The sequence below is a fragment of the Dendropsophus ebraccatus genome, chromosome 6 (assembly GCF_027789765.1).
Source record: "Dendropsophus ebraccatus isolate aDenEbr1 chromosome 6, aDenEbr1.pat, whole genome shotgun sequence".
Taxonomy (NCBI): domain Eukaryota; kingdom Metazoa; phylum Chordata; class Amphibia; order Anura; family Hylidae; genus Dendropsophus; species Dendropsophus ebraccatus.
This window is the reverse complement of record NC_091459.1, coordinates 9,412,730-9,434,279: the sequence shown is the minus strand read 5'-3', so window position 1 is coordinate 9,434,279 and position 21,550 is coordinate 9,412,730. Positions and strand designations below refer to the sequence as shown.

The 21,550-nt window shown below is 43.2% G+C and overlaps 1 protein-coding gene across 2 annotated transcripts in view; it reads right to left on the bottom strand.

Moving 5' to 3' along the window:
• Nucleotides 1-21,550, bottom strand: part of KHDRBS2 (KH RNA binding domain containing, signal transduction associated 2) — a 180,826-nt gene that overhangs the window by 102,162 nt on the left and 57,114 nt on the right. For both annotated transcript variants that reach the window (XR_011363480.1, XM_069973408.1), the window contains exon 3: nucleotides 5,432-5,548. Coding sequence is in view for 1 of the 2 variants with exons in the window: in XM_069973408.1 (XP_069829509.1) it covers nucleotides 5,432-5,548 (117 nt within the window). In the remaining variant the exon portion in view is untranslated. The remainder of the gene's footprint in view (nucleotides 1-5,431; nucleotides 5,549-21,550) is intronic.

The window sequence follows — 21,550 nt, the reverse complement described above, 5'->3', positions numbered from 1 at the left end:
TTCTAAGGTGCATTTCCCACCACAAGCCGTGCAGATTACACATGCTCATCCTCTTGGGATTAGATGATCTATTCCCAAGGTAACACAAGCCTCTTTATAGTTTACGTGGAGGGGAAGAAGCTGGGAAATAATGAAAGGTAACATTCATTGATTTAGTCTATATCAGGGATGGGGAACCTTCTGCTCTCCAGCTGTTGCAAAACTACAATTCCCATCATGCCTGCTGGACAGCCAAAGCTTTAGCTAAGTCTAAGGAATCTAAGGGGCCTCTAGGGAGCGGAGTCTAAGGGGCCACTGGTCTTCACCAGCGCCCACCGCAAAATGGGATAGACTTGCTGCAGCAGGCAACCCAAAGGGGGCTACCCCTGACTTGGGTTTTTTGCCGTGGGCGAGGTGCAGCTGGAGACACGTAGGCAGGAACACAGCAGGACTCAAAGGCTGGAACCACAGGCAGCAAGAACAAGAAACAGCAGGAACAGGAACAGCAGACACAGTGCAGGAACCATGGGCAGGAATCACCGGAGAGCTGGGATCACACACTATGGAAAGCTTGCAGAGGCTCACATACAAGGGTCAGGACAGGATGGGATTTATAGGAAAATGTTAGGAGAACATAACCAATTAGGGACGTACTGTCCCTTTAAATCTGTGGAAGCCGACCAGGACAGTGTGAAGCATAAGTGTGAAGTGGTGAGGCTCCCCCGGGGGCTGAAGAGCCAGTAGCACCCGGGCACATGGGCTCCGGCGTCCACTGGAATCTAAAGGGTGTACATAGGCATATGGCTGGACAGGGCTATTCATCATGATTCTGGATATACTTTTTATACTCTGAGGGCCCTATTACACGGGACGATTATCGTGCGAAAAATCGCTATATCGTTTGAATTTAAACGATAATCGTTCTGTGTAATTGCTGGCAACGATTGAAAAATTGTTCGTATGTCGTTGATCGTTGATTTAGAGCTGAACCTAAAATTATCGTTAATCGTTCGCTGTAATTCCACATTTGTTCACTCAAGTTCCGCATTTTTTAGTGTAATTGCGCATTGTTCATTGTTTTGCTGGGAACAGAAGAAATAAACGATCATAGTAACGATCGCAATAACGATAGTAGTAAAGATCGTATCTATCGACCATCGTTCTGTGTAATATGGTGAACAATTTCAGGTTAACCATAAACAATCTTGTTTGCATTTGTTTATCGTTAGTCATTAATCGCTAAAAATCGCTCCGTGTAATAGGACCCTTAGCCTTTTCTGTGCTGGGATATAAGCCTTGTTGTTAATATGAAAATTAGGCTCAAGTAGAAAGGGGGCATTCCCTAGCATGGTAAGAGCCCAGGATATTCCTCTCCTCCATTCCCGCTTACATAGGCCTTTAAAAGACAATGGGAGGTGGGGAGGAAGAGATGATGGGATGGCTTCCCTTGGCTCTTGCTATGTTGGGATACACCCCTTAAAGGGGTTATCCAGCGCTACAAAAACTAGCGCTGGATAACCCCTTTAAGCCTCATTTATGTTTTAAAAAAAAGGCCTATATGTCGGAGCTGGAAAGGACTATAGAAATTGTAAAGCTACGCCTAGATATCTAGCGATCAAAGAAAAACTCCGCTCAAAGAAAAACTCCTGTCCTGTTCAGACAGCCGGCATTTGTCAGTCACCTGCCCCTTGCTTACATACATGGGTTACATGAAGCAATGTAAAAATACCTTATAGCTCACAATCCCTTTAAATCACTCTTTAGTGGACTGATCCCTACAAAGTTTTTAAAGAAAAAAACTAAAAAAAACCTTTATCAAAGTCTTTCTAATCCAACCATAGAAATTAAGCTGAAAAATTGCAGCGTCTTTCTCGTTTGCTGGCTGATTCTTTACACATCTGCTCAGGGAAGCATGGCCGCTAGAAATATCAGCTAGTGGATTAATTTGACCCATTCTGAGTCAAGAGACGTTAGAGGGTGGATGTGAAACTACAGGAGCGGAAACTAAGATAGTGACAAGTAAACCCGTTCAGGCACTTCAATGTGCAGCCAAAAAGTCACTACAGAATTTTTTATTCTATAGCACTAGATGATAAAGTTATCCAGGTTAAAGTTATCCAGGTTGGCAAGATACATAGATAAATGATACCCTGTTTCCCTAAAAAATAGGACAGTGTCTTATATTAATTTTTGAACCAATAAATGTGCTAGGTCTTATTTTCAGGGGACGTCTTATTTTTCCATGAAGAACAATTCACATTTACTGTTGAAAAAAAAAAAATAACCTTTAACAGTTATTATGGCGGCAGGTGACAGTCTTCATGTCCTGCATGCAGCTGCTCTGCAACGGACAGTGAAGGTAGGGGACAACGGCGGCGGGCTAAAGAGAATCCCAGGCACCATTCCTGTTTGGGGGGGGGGGGGGGGGGGGTTACTAATATTGTGTAGGGCTCTAAGAGGCACATTATTACACATGGAACACTAAGAAAGGGGAGTTTATTTAGAGGTGGAGAGGATGTTGGAGAAGACTTTAAAGGGGTTATCCAGTGCTGCAAAAACATGGCCACTTTTTTACAGAGACAACATGACTCTTGTGTCCAGTTCAGGTGCGCTTTGCAATTAAGCTCCATTCACTTCAATGAAACTGAGCAGCAAAACCCTGCCCAAGCTGGAGACAAGGGTGGGGCTGTCTCTGAAAGAAAGTGGCCATGTTTTGTAGCGCTGTATAACCCCTTTAAAATCTCCTTGTGTCTGGAGTTGTGGCTGGAAGATGTTGCCATAATAGTGTGGGCTGTATAGTGAAGAAAAGTGAACAACTCCTGGATGTCACTGGATGTAACTGCACTGTAATCATCTACACAGTCTGCAGGGCAACTGTGTAGAGGTGATATCTACCATTATATAGTCACTTAATACTAGGGGAATACTAGTCTAAGTATAATGGGGTGTTTTTAATAACAGTATGGCAGTATAATTCAGACAGTATATGGTAATAATATATGGTCAAGGTTTAACAAAATTTGTTGACCCTCGTATAGAGGCAAAATTAATCTTGGCATGTTTGGTTTTGTTCATTAACCTTATTATGGTAATATGTAGGATTATAATATTTGGTAATGATATGACCAGGTATAATATTCATTCAGTATGGTCAGTGAGGTGCCAACTTGCTCCCAGTTGAATTATCTGACTGGTTATTTGATTCGGCTAACCAGGAACCTAACCCAAATGGCCCTATAATTCTCCAGATTAGTGGTGGGGTCCCAAAACTCACCAATTATAAAGTCATAGCATATTGTAGAGATATCTTATACCCTACTAAGGCTGTAAACTCCATAACATAAAAACTGCATAAATAACTCGTATGCACCTGCATCGGTCTATTCTGTCATAACACGGCTCAATAAAAACATAAATATATATGTTTTCTCATTACATTACAATTCTAAGGCTATGTTCACACACTTCACGCATTTGAAAGCTTCACAGCAGAAATCACCCAGAAATTCCTGGCTGTCTTACAATTTGCACACAATGTCCTCTGCTGAATTGTATTCTGTAAAAACCTAACTCCAGGCATTATAAAGAAATCTGATGATGAAACAACATAACTCTCCCAATGCACTCCAGCAACTCAGCTAAACTGTTTCGGATGAGTCTGATGACAAGCTTGCCACTTCCTATAACAATCAGCTGAATCACGAATGCAGCTCTGAATTATAACACAGGCTATGAAGTAGAATTGGCAAAAAATGAGTAAAACATTGTGTTTAAAGAGGAAGTAAACTTCAATGTAGATTTATTTATAGTCTTACGATAGTGTCCAAGAGGTTTAGCTAAATTAAAGGAGAAGTTCGGCAAAAATTTTTATTAAAGTATTGTATTGCCCCCCAAAAGTTATACAAACTACCAATATTCACTTATTACGGGAAATGCTTATAAAGTGCTTTTATCCCCGCACTTACTACTGCATCATGGCTTCACTTCCTGGATAACATGGTGATGTCACTTCCTGGATAACATGGTGATGTCACTTCCTGGATAACATGGTGATGTCACGTCCTGGATAACATGGTGATGTCACCCCTGACTCCCAGAGCTGTGCGGGCTGTGGTTGCTGGAGAGGATGATGGCAGGGGGACACTGAGGGACACAGGACACCGGAGGGACATTGAGCATCCCCCTGCCATCATCCTCTCCAGCAGCCACAGCCCGCACAGCTCTGGGAGTCGAGTTGTGACATCACCATGTTATCCAGGAAGTGACATCACCATGTTATCCAGGAAGTGACATCACCATGTTATCCAGGAAGTGACATCACCATGTTATCCAGGAAGTGAAGCCTTTGTGCAGTAGTAAGTGCAGCAAAAAAGCATTTTCCGTAATTAGTGTATATTGGTAATTTTTATAACTTTTAAAAGGCAATACAATACTTTAATAAAAATTTCCGCCGGACTTCTTTTTTAATAGCCGAAAGGAGTATAGTTTACAGATGCTCCTAGTAGTCCTTTCAATAATCAATATACCACAGAAGCGTAATTCTAACTAGGAAATTAAAATGGTTTTAGTGGGGGGGGGATTATTAAATTGATCTTACCTAAATTTCCGTCCTAGTGTCCAATGTTGGATTTATTGAAGAAATCTACACTAGCTCTGGGCCGTGTACAGTTTTCACCATGAGTTCAAGCCACCAAGCATGTAAGCAGGGCAAAGATCGGGAAAAAGACGCACATAGGGGGGAATGTATTGTTGACTCTAATAGCTGCAATTTTTCTATCTAATTTTAGCCATTTGCGCACGTCTTAAAAAAAAAATTGCACACAGAATTAAAATTGTGCACAGCATTTTTTGAAACATGTGAAATGTATAAATGTATTCACCTGGTTCAGACCAGACATTTGCCAGTAGGTGCAAATTTTAAATTTTCACACACACGATAAGGCGTAAATCCTGGATCATGGGAAAATTAGGGTAAATACACAAAACAGATTATTAAAAAAAATGCATCTAATAATTATTTGCACGTGGAATATTGGTTCATGAATATCACTTAAACCAAAAAATGGGCGCAACCAACACTTATTTACTGAAAACAGGTGCAAAGCCCTTGATAAATATCCGCCGTAGAATCCAGGGGACATCCAGGACATAACCCTGGGCAAGCGTTACTGTATCATCAATCATAAAAGGGGGTGCTAAGGGAGGGGAATAGGCAGGGTGGGAGGACTGTGTTAAACAGCTGAGGGAAATCAAAACAATCTGGGAATTGCAGTACTGACCAAATGGTCAACCAGGAAGTACAATCACGAAATACAGATGTTTGAGCTGCAAAACAAATAGATGTTGTTGGTTTCAGAACCAGGCAGAGAGGTAAGTAATGCCAAATACTTCTGCGGCATATTTATTCTTTTAATGGATGTATCGGAGGACCCCTTTAACATAGCATGCTTACCTTTGCCTTGTCCCTCATTGACCCTTTTCCCAGGATAGACATTTTTGCACCAGTTTCTTCTTGCAATCTTTTTAAAGAATTTCCTCTTGGTCCAAGTAACTTTCCCACAAAGTTAAACTAAAAAAAGAAAAAAAAATAGATTAGATTTTTTTAGCTATAAGAAGAAAACAAAAGTTGCAACCCAACCACTGTCGGCAATTTTGAAGGAAGGTTAGCGTTTTTCATCAAGCCGAATTGAATTGAATTTTTGTAGGGACATGATGGCCCAAGAAGCTGCAGACAGCAGTGGGGCCAAGCAGCTGTTGGAACAGATGATGAAAGGATACAGTAAGGTACGGTAGGGTAGGGTACGGTAATGGGCTAAATTTAATAGACACATATTTTTTTTTTCTGCATTACAAACTATGTTACTAAACCTAGACTGCCATAGGCGTCATACTATACTTTACTATACTAGGCATCATTCTATACTATACATAGGCATCATACTATACTTTTTTTACTAGTACTGTAAAGTATGGTATAGGACAGGGGTCCTCCACTGGCGGACCACGGAGACCAGCTGTCCGGATCCCTGCTGCAGCTCAATATACCTGTATACTGAGCTGCGCTCTGCACAGTAACTATGAGCGCTCGTAACGAGAGCTCATAGTTACCATGCAGCAGCACTGACAGAGAGGGAGCCATTGGCACCATTTCTGTCAGTCACTCTTGTGGCCGCAGCGGTCTCTCTGTCTCTCCAGGACATGGGAAGAGCAGCCTCTTGTGACCGCTGTGGCCACAAGAGGGGAAGAGATGAGGAGACGCCCAGACCCAGGTGAGTATAAGTGTTTTTTTTATGTTATATGCTCAAAGAAAGGGGGAGCACAGGGGGGCTATATACTACTGGGGAGCACAAAGTGGGGGTCTATATACTACTGGGGAAGTGCACAGGGGGGCTATATGGGAGGGGCAGCACACAGGGGGGCTATATATTACTGGGAGGCACAAAGTAGGGGTCTACATACTACTGGGAGAGTGCACAGGGGGGCTATATACTACTGGGGGAGCGCACATGGGTCTATTAACTACTGGGGGAGTGCACAGGGGGATATATACTAGTGGGGGAGTGCACGGGGCTATGTACTACTGGGAGAACGCACAGGGGGGATATATACTACTGGGGGAGTGCACAGGGGTCTGTATACTACTGGGGGAGCAACAGGGGGGCTATATACTACTGGGGACAGTCACCCCCTTTGAACCTAATTTCAAAGGGCTGGTAAGATAGAAAATATGCTAGTTTTCCCACTAATAAGCACCAATTCTGTATGTAAATAGTTCAACAACCTTTGTGAAAAGTTAACAAAACACATTTACTACTGATGTTCAGCTCGGACCTTCACCTGACAATAGACCCAGGTAAGTGGACCTTCACTAAAGGTTGTTGAGTACTGGTATAGGATAATATAACCTCTGAGTAGGCCTGTTCAACAATTATTATAGAAACAAGTGATATAAATAATTGATTTTAGGAGGAGTTTTATTATCGAGATGAAACGAATGAAAATTACATATTAAAAACTTTATAACAACAACTCTTGGATTCTCGGATATCCCGACCATTACATATTGCAGAAAGTGTTAATAATAAAACATTAAGGTGAAAATAAAATAAAGTGTCCCTGCTTAACATATAAAACAGGCACGGGGAACTTTTGGCCCTCCAGCTGTTGCAAAACTACAATTCCCATCATGCCTGGACAGCCAAAGGCTCTCCTGGCATGATGAGAATTGTAGTTTTGCAACAGCTGGAGGGCCGAAGGTTCCCCATCCCTGATATAAAAAGTAAAAGGATTACAGTTTCAAAGAGGTCTATGGTTAATAATATCAGATAAAAACATAACGTACAAAAGCAAAGTCTGTGGTTCGTGGCATGAGATGATCTAATTATGTATGGCTGGTGCATTAAACCCAGCGGGTGGCAGCCAAAATAAGAGCTCTACTACTGTCTAGAGAGGCTTTCAACAAAAGCAATATCGGGAGATGCTAGCTAAACATACAAAGGTGAAGAAGATTAAAGAAAGCCTAAGCAGGAGAGATCTATGCACAGCACGCATACAGTTAATTATTAATACACCTGCCAGCAACAATAGCACAAAAGAATAGATTTTCAAAGCTTAAGGTAGGGGGGGGGATCTCTTCTCACAGAGCAGCATGAAAGTATGGCCTAATGACAAAAGAATAATGACAATATCAGTAAGAAAAGGTCAAACGACAAAAAAAAAGAAGAAAATCGTTAGAACTAAACACAGTCTATAAAGATGACAAACTCCATAGATTTTAGTAACTCTTTTTCTAGATGAGGTTACACTTTGGGGCTATGTTTAGATCTCGTAAGAGACTGGACGATCCGTGACCCGGCCGGGTCACGGAAAGGCCGGTCTCAATAAAGATCATCCCGGCCGATACTGCAGAGTATTGATCGCGGGCGCATCCGTGCACGCCCGCATCAGAACTCCCGATTGCACACTACGGAGCATGCGGCCGGAGCCGCTCGCTCCATGCCGTGCACTGAAAGGGTTTTCTGCGGCCGCATTTCACTGAATAGCGGCTGCAGAAAACAGACATGTCAGTTTTCTACGGCGCCACTAGAAATCCCGGCCGGAGCGTATACTATGTGTATACACTCCGTCCGGGATTCCCTCAGAAGGCAGCACAACGTGAGTTCCATAGGAATCACAGCCATTGTAACAATCTCAGACCAGCCCTTCCAACCTACACCTGAGCAGGCAAGGAGTGAAGGCAGCAGGTGCTGCAACTTCACTGTGCTGTGTGGTGTTACAGGTAGAGAATACAGCGTGCTGTGTGGTGTTACAGGTAGAGAATACAGTGCTGTGTGGTGTTACAGGTAGAGAATACAGCGTGCTGTGTGGTGTTACAGGGAGAGAATACAGCGTGCTGTGTGGTGTTACAGGTAGAGAATACAGCGTGCTGTGTGGTGTTACAGGTAGAGAATACAGCGTGCTGTGTGGTGTTACAGGGAGAGAATACAGCGTGCTGTGTGGTGTTACAGGTAGAGAATACAGTGTGCTGTGTGGTGTTACAGGTAGAGAATACAGGGTGCTGTGTGGTGTTACAGGTGGAGAATACAGGGTGCTGTGTGGTGTTACAGGTGGAGAATACAGCGTGCTGTGTGGTGTTACAGGTAGAGAATACAGCGTGCTGTGTGGTGTTACAGGTAGAGAATACAGCGTGCTGTGTGATGTTACAGATAGAGAATACAGTGCTGTGTGGTGTTACAGATAGAGAATACAGTGTGCTGTGTGGTGTTACAGGTAGAGAATACAGTGTGCTGTGTGATGTTACAGGTAGAGAATACAGTGTGCTGTGTGGTGTTACAGGTAGAGAATACAGTGTGCTGTGTGGTGTTACAGGTAGAGAATACAGCGTGCTGTGTGGTATTACAGGTAGAGAATACAGTGCTGTGTGGTGTTACAGGTAGAGAATACAGCGTGCTGTGTGGTGTTACAGGTAGAGAATACACTGTGCTGTGTGAACAGAACCCCAATGACATGATGCAGTACTGCAATTTAATAATTCAGTAACACAATGAAACTGCAATGTGTGAACACAGCCTAGATGTTCAGCAACTGATTTGGGTGTGGAATGGGCAGGGTGGGGGACTCTGATGAACAGCTGAGGGAAAGCATTGCATTATGGAACTTGTGTACAACTGCTCAACCAGGATGTACAGCCACAAAATACAGAACTAAGACCCCTAAAACAAATGGATTTTTGGTAGTTTCTAAACTAGGTCAGTCAGGTAGGCAATGCTATATACTTTTTCAACTGCTTTATTTATTTTTACCTCTAGCATGAGTTCCCCTTTTAAAGTGAAAAACATACAAACAATAGGCAAGCAAGCAATCAAGGATACGAACTGATCTTGACAAGGGATTTCATTATGTTCTCTACATAATAATAATAATAACAGCACAGAAATATTAGAAATACAAGTTACCAAACCTTCTGAATTGTGATTTCCAATGGATAACAAAACAAACACATAAAGGTTTCTCGTTGCAAGCATTGTAATATAATACAGTCTCGGCATTGACGCGATTTAATATATTTTCAAGCAAAATGTTATGTGGCATATTAACTCTAAACTAGGAAACATATTTCCCTTTGCACCCGTAAAAGCTTTTAAAGTGCTGTGGCATGAAATGCCAAATGACATATTCTAAAAGCAATCAATATTCTTTCCATTTGCTAGTAAGAAAGAAACATGCCAATCTGTCATTCCTGGCTTGTTGATATGTAAGTTGTGTGAGCTTTTAAAATGATCTTCATCTCTCAGTCCTATATAGAGCAATAGCTTGCATTACACTGTAAGCAGATTGCGGTCCCAAATGACTTGCAAAGTACAGGCAATCAATGTAGGAGTGCCTGCTTCCAGAATATTCTGCGTCTCACCAAATAGGAAAAGATGTGGTGTAAATAAAGTCTAGAGTCACAGACAACAATCATTTCCTGGAATATAAAAGCATATTTAAAGGGTTACAATATGGTCATTTAATCTCTTCACAATTTTTGTGGGCCTTAAAGGGGTTGTCCAGTGAAAAACTTTTTTTTTTTTTTTTTTTTTTTTAAGATCAACTGGTGTTAGAAAGTTATATAGATTTGTAATTTACTTCTATTAAAAAATTCTCCAGTTTTCCCATACTTATTAGCTGCTGTATGTCCAGCAGGAAATGTTTTATTTTCAGTCTGACACAGTACTCTCTGCTGACATCTCTGGCCGAGACAGGAACTGTCCAGAGCAGGAGGGGTTTGCTATGTGGATTCATAGAAAACTGAGTTCCTGTCTCAGCAAGAGATGTCAACAGAGAGCACTATGTCAGACTGACAATAAAACAACACTTCCTGCAGGACATACAGCAGCTAATAAGTATGGGAAGACTTTAAACCCTTTAAAGGGGTTATTCAGCGTTACAAAAACATAGTGCTTTCTTCTAGAGACAGTTCAGGTATAGTTTAATTATTATTATTATTAATTATTATTAATTATTATTATTTGTTGTTATTATTTATTAATATCATATTGGTGTAACAGAAAAATTTTGATTGCTTTTTATTATTTTTTCTGATATATCATTTTAAAAAATCAGCAATCCTGGTGTTTTTTTTTTTTTTCGTTTACGGCATTCACTGTGTGGAAACAATAATGTTATATTTTCATAGATCGGACAATTCCACACGCTACAATATATAATATGTTTATTTATTTATGTTTTAACATTTTTATTTTTATAAAGGGCAAGGAGGTATATTAAACTTTTATTAGGAGGGGGTTTATAAGGGTTTTTTTTAATAGTTGTAAAAACTTTTTTTATTACACTTTTTAAAAAAACACACATACTTCACTGTAAAGCATGCAATCATTAGATTGCATATACTGATCTATGCTATGCCATAGCATAGATCAGTGTTATCGGCAATCTATGTACACAGACTGCCTGAGAGCAGACTCTATCCAAAGATGGCCAATCCAACAGGTTGGAGGTAAGTGACTTACCCCCGCCCATCAGTACAAAAGATCGGGACTGGCTGCGGGGTTCCCTATCACTCACTACCTTAAACGCCGCAATCGCTATATGGCAAAATTTGGTCACTAACGTGTGAGTTTTTTGCGAAAAACATCAAAATATCATGAAAAATTAGAACTAATTTTTCTTTTCTTAGTATTAAATTTATGCTTTTAAGCAATCAGAAAAAAAAATGTAGGTGACACATTCGAATTCATGAAGATCTTATTTAACTTTGACTGGGTTTTTTTTTTTTTTGGTGGATTGAGGATTGGTGGATATATTGTTCAAATATTTTGTGGTTGATTTATTATAATATAGCACTGCCATAGTGACTGCATCTAAGTAAAAAAACCAAAAACAAAATAGACATAGGCCTGCACCAGTTTGAGCGATTTTTAAAAAATTTGCAAATAATAAATTGGGAGCAAATCCTGGATTATGGGAACTTTTGGGTGAATACTCAAAATAGGCAGATTAAAAAAAAAGTTGCATCTAAAAACTATTCACCCGTCTAATACTGGTTCAGAAATAGACCAAAAATGGGTGAAAAATCCAACCATTCACCTAAAATAGGAGCAAAGCCCTTGATAAATGTCCCCTACAATGATTACGCCCGGCATTTAGCAGTCACTGGTCTTCTGTAACACCAGCAATGAAGTTGTTACTGCGGAGGAAAGTGTCATTACACTTCACTGTAGGGAAAGCATCACACACCAACATCCGCGAGACTGAGAGCGAAGCTTTCTGAGAAGTCCTTTATTCTGGCTCATAAGGAGGGATCTAAGCAGGAGGACCCCACTCTGATGAAATATATAGGCTCTAATAGTGTGAAACGTATAGGGACGGCTCATTTATCAAAGTTTGCTATCTAAATACACTATAATGTACAGCTTTTTAATGGTTTTTAAGTTGTATAGCACAAGGCAAGATTTGATAACTATTTTACAGTATACCCCTAATATTCATAGAAGGGTTAACATTGTAAATGTATTACTTAGGGTACTATTACAGATTGGCGCTTGTTTACTGAGCCTGTTACACAGCCCAATAATTGTTTAACAAGGGCTGCATGGACATTATTACCGATGTCCTTGCAGCCCTCGCTTAAACTGTATACATTACCTATCCATGCTGCAGGGCTCCTTTTGCTCTCTGCTTCTCTCCAGGTCCCGCGCGCTCTAGCTTCAGAACGGCCTGTTTCAGCTGACAGGCCGCTCAGCCAATCACTGGCCGCGTCTGTCCTGGCCTGTGATTGGCTGAGCAGCCTGTCAGCTGAGACAGACTGCTCTAAAGCTGTAGCGCGCGGGAACCAAGGAGAAGAAGACTGCAAGAGGAGCCCTGCAGCATGGATAGGTAATGTATACAGTTTGGAAATCGTCAGCCGCCGCCCGCGCACCGCTATTATATGTAGCGATGCACTGTCGCCTGACAATTATAGGTCCAAACCTATGTCAACGATCAACCGATGATAGTTGTCATCAGCTGATCATTGTGTTTATTACACGGAGTGATAATTGGCCGGATAAGACCGATTCGGACGGTTATCATGTAAGGCCCCGTTCTCACTGAGCAAAACTAGCGGAATTCCGCGGCGGAATGCCGTTAGCCTCCCTCTCATAATGGGAGTCTATGGGAGGCGCGCGCTCCTGCTCTGTCCATGCTGAAGAATAAACATGTTCATTCTTCAGAGCGGACCGAGCAGGAGCGCGCCTCCCATAGACTCCCATTATGAGAGGGAGGCTAACGGCATTCTCCGCCGCGGAATTCCGCTAGTTTTGCTTAGTGGGAACGGGGCCTAATAGTACCCTTATATTGATACTAAGTTACATCCTGTAGCGCAAGGGTAGGGAGCCTTGGCTCTCCAGCTGTTGCAAAACCACATCTCCCATCATGCCTGGACAGCCAAAGCTAAAGCTGGACAACCAAAGTTCCCTCCCCCGCTGCAGTATAATCCCAGTTTTTTGATTGACAGCTCGTACAAGGGGCAGCCTACAATTTGTTACTTTCAACTGTAGCAATAAACCTACATAACTCTCATACAAAGATAGGGATCAGCAGCAGAGTCATTCATTTGTTGATGGCTTTTCTCTTCAGAAACTATATTCAGCGCGCACTTAGGCTACGAGACCGCTCAGCAGTCAGACATCTGTTTCCTTTTTATCCACTGCAGTAGTTTCCATGCTGAGATATAAGCAAGAAATGAATGAGTGTTTACAACCATTAGAGAGCCAAGACGGGCAGTAAACTAGGACATAAGTAGCATCTAGGACCATCGGTTTGTGTACAAATGTATTGATCCTCACTAGTTACAATATAGTGAATGTATGTAATTGAAGTTGTTTAGTGTATTTTCCACCTGGCTGATTTAGCACACATTATGGCCAGTGTGAGATTTACATTGAGGCCTATGGGTGGAACTGATCAGAGGAAGCTTGTTAAATGTAAAAATGAAAAATACTAGAGATGAGCAAAGCAGCCAGAAATTTGTTTTGCAAGTTTCGCAAATTTTGGGTAAAATTCATTAACTTATTAACTACTTCACTTATCCCAGTAAATTAGTATTCCTCAATAGGAGTTTAAAGGAGTTCAAGTGCCCATTGAGGGAATAATATGGACTGTGTCTTCGCTGGTCCCAGTAAATTCCTATAGGCCCCCAGTTACTTGGTAAACTGGACACTTGGTTGGCAGCTACAACAAACTATCCCCCACAATCAGCCCTCCTCTCCTCTCTGTCACTATATCTCTCTGTTAGTCTCTCCTATCCCCTCCTCTCTGTCCCTATATCTCTCTGTTAGTCTCTCCTATCCTCTCCTCTCTGTCACTATATCTCTCTGTTAGTCTCTCCCTGCTCTGCTGTAACTGCCTGCTGCCATCAAGCTCTCTCTGCCACACACAGCCGACTGGCCGCCTCCGTTACCGAACCTCCTCATATAGAGGGGGAGGGGCTGATATCACAGAGGGGCCTGCAGCTGACTGGACGGGTGATAGGCATTATGGTTAATCCCTTTCTCCCGCCCAGTGATGCTAGAGACAGCATGTGCGGCCGTCGTTTCGTTTTTTTTGTAAATTTCTTAACAAATTGGCGGGAATTTGCTTTGCAGAATGAATTAAATTGATGACCAGATTCGCAGTGAATTTTAATTCGCCGGATTCGCTTTGCTTATCTCTAGTCAACATTCCTCATTTTATACACTGTGTGCATTGGACATCCGTTAGTCCATTGACTTCAATACATTGCATTGAAGTCAATAAATTCGCAGAAAAATGTCTTTTTAAATAGAAAAAACTGCCAACTTTTCTCTTTTTTGACATAGTGTGAACATAGTCATAGAGTGAAACTTCTATAAGGCTTCTATATACTTTTTTCATAGTGCATCCAAAGAGACAATAACTTCCAGGTAATGCCGCAGTGTAATTCTCTATTTGACAAATTACTACCCTGGGACGTGTGTCACCAGCATGAACAGATCACACATTAATTTCTAGCTACAGTATATATTTAATTAAAATTTAAAAAAATTAAACATGTGAACACACCTATAGCTGTTAACATGAAGTATTAGATTAGGCCCTGTTCATACTGCATTTTAAAGGGGTTGTCCGGCGAAAAAAAATTATTCACAGAATAACACACATTACAAAGTTATACAACTTTGTAATGTATGTTATGTCTGTGAATGGCCCCCTTCCCCGTGTCCCACCACCCCCACCCGTGTACCCGGAAGTGTGGTGCGCTATACATTACCTGTCGCGTGCCGACCACGGTCTCCGATCGTCAGCAGTGACGTCTTCTTCGGGAGCTTGGCGGATCTTCCCGAGTGCCGGCCGCCCTCTGCAGCGTCATCCGAAGCTCAGCCGCGATTGGCTGAGCATAACTGTGCTCAGCCAATCGCGGCTGAGCAGCTGATGACGTGGCCGCGTCATCAGCCGCTCAGCCGCGATTGGCTGAGCACAGTTATGCTCAGCCAATCGCGGCTGAGCTTCGGATGACGCTGCAGAGGGCGGCCGGCACTCGGGAAGATCCGCCAAGCTCCCGAAGAAGACGTCACTGCTGACGATCGGAGACCGTGGACGACACGACATGCGGTGAGTATAATGCACCACACTTCCGGGTCTAGCGTGGGTGGGGGGAAACACGGGGAAGGGGGCCATTCACAGACATAACATACATTACAAAGTTGTATAACTTTGTAATGTGTGTTATTCTGTGAATAATTTTTTTTCGCCGGACAACCCCTTTAATGCTACTGTATAGTATACATTAACATACGTAACAAAGTGGTGAATGGTTGGAACTACTGTTAAGGCATAATAGTGAAAAGTATGGTTGAGTCTAACTACTGCAATACCGATGTAGGACCGTATAACGTTGGAGGTGCACTGGAGACAAAACAGCAATCCAATAGTTCAAAAAGATAAAGAATCCGGCACTCAACCAAAGCTGCAACAGTCTTCAGTTTATTGTAGACATCGGGCGCCAGGCAGTAAAGGGGGAAGATGTTGACCGGGTACGACAAAGCGCATCCAGCGCAAAACAGTTGCCTCTAGAGAAATGCCCACTCGCCATCTTCCCACTTCCCTACCTAGCAGCCAATGTCTACAATAAACTGAAGGCTGCTGTGACTTTGGGTGAGTGCCGGATTCTTTATCTTTTTGAACTATACATTAACATACGTTGTTGAATGTTAGTCTATGGCTGTGCTATTGTATACATTTTGGTATATTTTGTTCCTTTCAAAATGTATAAATTAAACGTGGCACAAAAATCCAGTATGAATGGGGCCTCATCTGGTACATCATGGTAACAGCTAAGGATGCCTTTACTTAGAGAGATTTATCTGACATATTTTCTAAGCAAAACCAGGAACAGACTATAAACAGGGAACAGGTCATAAAGAAAAGACTGAGATTTCTTCTCTTCTCAAATCCATTCCTGCGCAATCATCGCCGAACTGACTGCCGGAAGAAAGGTAAGAGGCCTCTGTCATCCAGTTAGATTGATTGGAACCCTTGCAGTCACACTGCGAGGGGTCCTGATCAGACAGTGACAGGAGTGCAGGTCCTGTCACTGTTTTAAATGCTGCAATCGCAGCACTGCAGGGATTAATGGTGGGCCGTGGCGCGATTGTGGCAGCCCGTCATTAACAGTAAGGACCTGGCTACCGATTGCAACATTGCAACTGGTTACCATGCGCTATGAAGTGCACTTAGCTCCTGAGCTCACTTCATAGCACCACTGGACCCACTGGCATACCGGTATGTCATAGGTCCTAAAGGGGTTAAAGGAGAAGTCCGGTGGGGGTAAAATACCACTACAGGCAGGGGGCAGGGGGAAACTAATAAGGCAATATGCTTACTGGCCCTGGGTACGTCACAACCCGGCCTCAATGTCATAGACTGGTGGGGTTTAGCCCACTCAGCCAATCAGTGACTGAAACAAGACCCGCCCCAGTCACTGACTGGCTGAGTGGGGCATCTGTCGGCTGGGTCGTGGCGTAGCCGGAAGGGAGCTCAGGAGACAGCTGGCGAGGTCCAGTAGCGGGATGCGGTCTGCACGGGCGCTGAGATAGGTGAGTATAACTTGTTTTTTTAATTTCTCCCCACTCGTAATGATTTTTTACTTCCCGGCCGGACTTCTCCTTTAATATTTTACATTACTGTATTTTATTGCAAATTATTGCAATTGTGGTCGAATTTTACACAAAATAATTTGATATTACACACTGTGCATGTAATGCGATTCCTTCTCTTCACTGACTCTAAGTAATCGAATCAGGTTTAGGACATTTCCCTGTGAGACACCAGTTTGCTAAATCATGAAGAAAATCCATTTGAGGCCTGACAAATAGAAGGAGTATAAATCGCATATTTGCCATTACAATGCTAAATGTAGCATCAATTTTTAAAATTCTATAAAACCAATTTCATATTACTGCCCCTCGTATAGTAACAGATTAAAAACCAATCACTCATTCTAAAATACCATCTTGTTCTCATAAAAAAATATTCCAATTATGTAAAATGTGTCTTCACCTGATAAAATATGTCACTAGCGGAAGAAGAGGTTTTACTAAACAGCGTTAATACACAGAGTCTGCTAATAAGTTATGCTGTCCGAAAATAATAATAGTGTATTATATTTTAATCTTAAAGGGGTAGTTCACTAAAAAATTATTTCTTATAAATCAACTAGTGCCAGAGAATACAAATCTCGAGTCTTCCAGTACTTATCAGCTGCTGTATGTCCTACAGGAAGTGGTGTATTCTTTCAAGACTGACTACAATGCTCTTTACTGCCACCTCTGTCCATGTCAGGAACTGGAAAACCTCTCCTGCTCTCCAGACTGGGAAGAATATACCACTTCCTGCAGGACATACAGCAGCTGATAAGTAGATATTTTAATAGACGTAAATTACAAATCTCACTTACTTACAAGTTCTCACTTAATTATATGGAAGTTTTGTGGGCATGCTAAGGAGATGTGCAGGGACGGTGTGGGCGGACACCTATAATGGGATTCTGTCAGCTGTAGGTGGGGTACTTCACTTCAAACATCAGTAGTCAGGTTATAGTAAGGGTATGTTCACACTGAAGAATAGGAGAGGAATTTCAAGTGGAATCCGCACTCAATTTAAAGCGTATTCCGCTTGAAATTCCACCTATAAACTATGTACAGAGCAGTGTCCCAGTGTGTTCAATGGGGTGTCCGCTCTGTTGTTCACATAGCTGATTTAACGGACGGAATGTTCTGATGCAGATCTACTCGAATTCCCGTAGAGCTGAAGAAGTAATTTCAAGCAGAAAACTTTCCTATTCCTCAGTGTGAACACAACCTAAGAGAAAACTAACTACAACCTTGACTCTTGTGACCGCTCTGTAAGAATACATCATTGTAAGTGACTGCTCTGTATGTATAGGTCATAGTTAGAGATGAGCGAACTTTTCAAACGTTCGTTCCGACCGGACTTCCAGATTTTTTTTTTAACGTTCGGTTCGACCGAATTTCGGATTTGTTCGGATTACATAGTTTAAAGCATCTATATGATACGGGGGTAGTGTATTTGGTTGAATTTAGGGCTCTAGATGTCAGTAACATCATTATATTTTCAATAACTCAAAGTAAATTATTTTTTTTTAGACTTTAATATTCACCATTACAGGGTCTATGCAGGAAACTCACCATTACAGGGTCTATGCAGGAAACTCACCATTACAGGGTCTATGCAGGAAACTCACCATTACAGGGTCTATGCAGCAAAAAGGTCATACATGCAGTAAAGGAGCAGCAGTAGTCATTGGAGGCCAGTGGAGGTCCAGCAATAGTCATTTGAGGCCAGTACAGGAGCAGCAGTAGTGAACATAGAGGCCGCTCCTCTTAAAGCTATACCGACGTGATACAGGGGGTGGGCTAGTGCAACATCCCTGCTGGTTGGAAGTGTTCCGGGCATCAAGAAAAAAAAATGTAAAAAATTTCGGAGCGGACTTCCAAAAATCCAAATCCGACCGGACTTGGACTTTTGGGAAAATCTGACCCGGATCCCATACCGGCCGAAACGGTTCGCTCATCTCTAGTCATAGTAAGAGAACATTGTACCTTTGTTTACAGCAACATATTGCCATTAATATAGTTATACAACCGCTCTTTCTTTGTACAACTGCAAGGTTGAAGAGGTAGTTCTGAGCCACCTCCATGCCCTCTCCATTGCCCCTCCATGCCGCCTCCTCCATGCCCTGTCTACGTCTCCTTCATTGCCCCCTCCATGCCCCCTTCATGCCTTATCCATGCCCCCTCCATACTCTCTCCATTTCGCCTCCTCAATGCCTCCTCCATGCCCTGTCCACATCTTCTCCATGCCCCCTCCATGCCTCCTCAATGCCCCCTTCATGCCTCTTCTATGCCCCTCCATGCCTCCCCCAAGTCCCCCCATGCCGCCTCCATGTCCCCCCATGCCGCCTCCATGTCCCCTCCATACCGCCTCCATGTCCCCCCATGCCTCCTCCATGACCCCCCATGCCTCCTCCATGTCCCCCCCATGCCTCCTCCATGTCCCCCCATGTCTCCTCCATGTCTCCTCCATGCCTCCTCCATGTCCCCCCATGCCTCCTCCATGTCCCCCCCATGCCTCCTCCATGTCCCCCCATGCCTCCTCCATGACCCCCATGCCTCCTCCATGTCCCCCCATGCCTCCTCTATGTCCCCCCATGTCCCCCAATGCCCCCTCTATGTCCCCCCATGCCTCCTCCATGTCCCCCCATGTCCCCCCCATGCCTCCTCCATGTCCCCCAATGCCCCCTCCATGTCCCCCCCATGTCCCCCCATGCCTCCTCCATGTCCCCCCCATGTCCCCCCCATGCCTCCTCCATGCCCCCTCCATGTCCCCCCATATCCCCCAATGCCCCCTCCATGTCCCCCCCATGTCCCCCAATGCCCCCTCCATGTCCCCCCCATGTCCCCCAATGCCCCCTCCATTCCACCTCTCTGTCTCTGTAGCTGTTCTAGGAAAGAGCAGGTTTATAACATTATAAATGGTTGTTGCAGTCACTGCTGGTGTCTGCAGCCGTATAACCCACACAGAGCCGAGTCCTTATAACTATGATGTGACTCTGTGTTACTTGCCTTCCTCTTTATTACACATTGACGGACTGGAGAGATGTGTTATTTCCTGTAAGATTATAAGAAACTGAGAGATTTCCTTCCTACAGGGAAATAATGTAACAGAGAGTTGGAATGAACGGAACATCCTTGGCTTGTCATAGATAACAGGATTGGATTTGGGATCACTCCCGACTTCTCACGTCTAATCCAGTTACTTAGAAAGAGGCAGGTTTTCCTGTTTAAATCTGCCATGATGGAAGCGTTTAAAGGGGAACTATCAGCAGGTTAGAGGAATCTAACCTGCTGATAGCCTCCTATAGCGCCCGGGACTCTGAGGAGAAAGATGTGTGTTACCTTCCTCCTCAGCATTGCTCCCACGCTGTGAGTCAAAGTAATCTTTGTTCCGGTGCGGTGTTAGGACCAATGCTTATAGCCCACCTGCTCCATTGATTATCATTAGAAGGAGTGGGCCGATGACGCGGCAGGGCCATAGTGTTTAGTCAGACAGAGGTGGCAGCAAAGAGCATTGTGTCAGACTGGAAAGGAAACACCACTTCCTGCAGGACATACAGCAGCTGATAAGTACTGGGATAATTGAAAATTTTAACTAGAAGTAAATTATAAATCTATATAACTTTCTGAAACCAGCTGATTTTTAAAGATTTTTCGCCAGAGTGCCCCTTTAAAGAGAACAGTGATCCCGTTATAAAACTGGTAAAAAGAAGCATGTGAAGTGGGAGATGAAATCTATGACTGATCAGCCTATGAGTCCTAGTAGTGACCCAACTTCCTATATATCACTTTACCTAATTGACTAAAATCTTTACTATAAATGCTATTGGAATAGATAGTGCTGTAAAATAAAACACCGCCTCTGGATACGCGATAATGAGTTTAGAAACTCCTTGGTTAAACTTTCTTGATGTCTCTGTTCAGGCGTACCGTATAATCGAATTCAATCATTGAAAAGTTCAATACTTCCACTCTTTCAACCCTCCAGCATCCCAGACACAATTTTAGACGGAGTCCTGGGTGAAATGCACATTTAAATTTTGTAAATCAAAAAGGCATAAAGCATGACGGAACGGCTCTCACATCCGGCTCAGACAACGAACCGCCACATAAAACGGGATTGTTCCGTACTTTCCAGTGTGTAATACAGAAGTGTAAGGCTGGTTATTTTTTAGCTGAACAAATTTCAAGAAGTACCGTACACCTAACAATCTGCTGCTTACACGGCCGCTAACATGCTGCCCTCGTCTCTGCTAAACGAGAAATGACAGAAAAGCATTTCATAGAGTAAAGAAGCGCTGCGGTAAAGTGTAACGGTGTTCATATATCTGCTTGTTAGGCGGTAAGTATTAATAAGCAAGGGCAATTCTAGGTTTTCTGCCTCAGACGGCTTCCCCGTCACGGAGCCTTGGACGCCACCCGACCGCTACTCTTTCACATGAGCACCCAATACACACACACACACACACCCTGCCAGTGTCGGACAGGGGTATCTGGCGCCCACCAGAGGAAATGATCCTGGGGGCACACCATTGAAGAGCCAGTGAGAATCAACATGTCAGTCAGTGTTAGTGCAGGTTCTAAAGCTGGGGGCCTAACGGAGGATCCTCCGGTCCTGTGGTGGGCCAGTCCGACACTGCCCCCTGCGCCAAGCTAACCACTCACCTCTTAAAGTTGTGCAAGGATATATATAGCACTTCCAATAATCGATAGAGCTCACCGAGGGTCGCTCTCGGCTTTGAGACGAAGCGCACAACATGCAGAGAGAAATATCACCAACCCGGACAAAGCTTGCAGAACAGGTCCCTCCAAATGACGGGCTCTCTTCTGCCTCTGTGTCATGTGATCAGTCAAGCTCCATTATAATTCTGACCACGCTTAGCTCGGTCTTCTGCCGGCTCTATCTCCCGATCGGTACAGGTCTGAGCACTCGGACC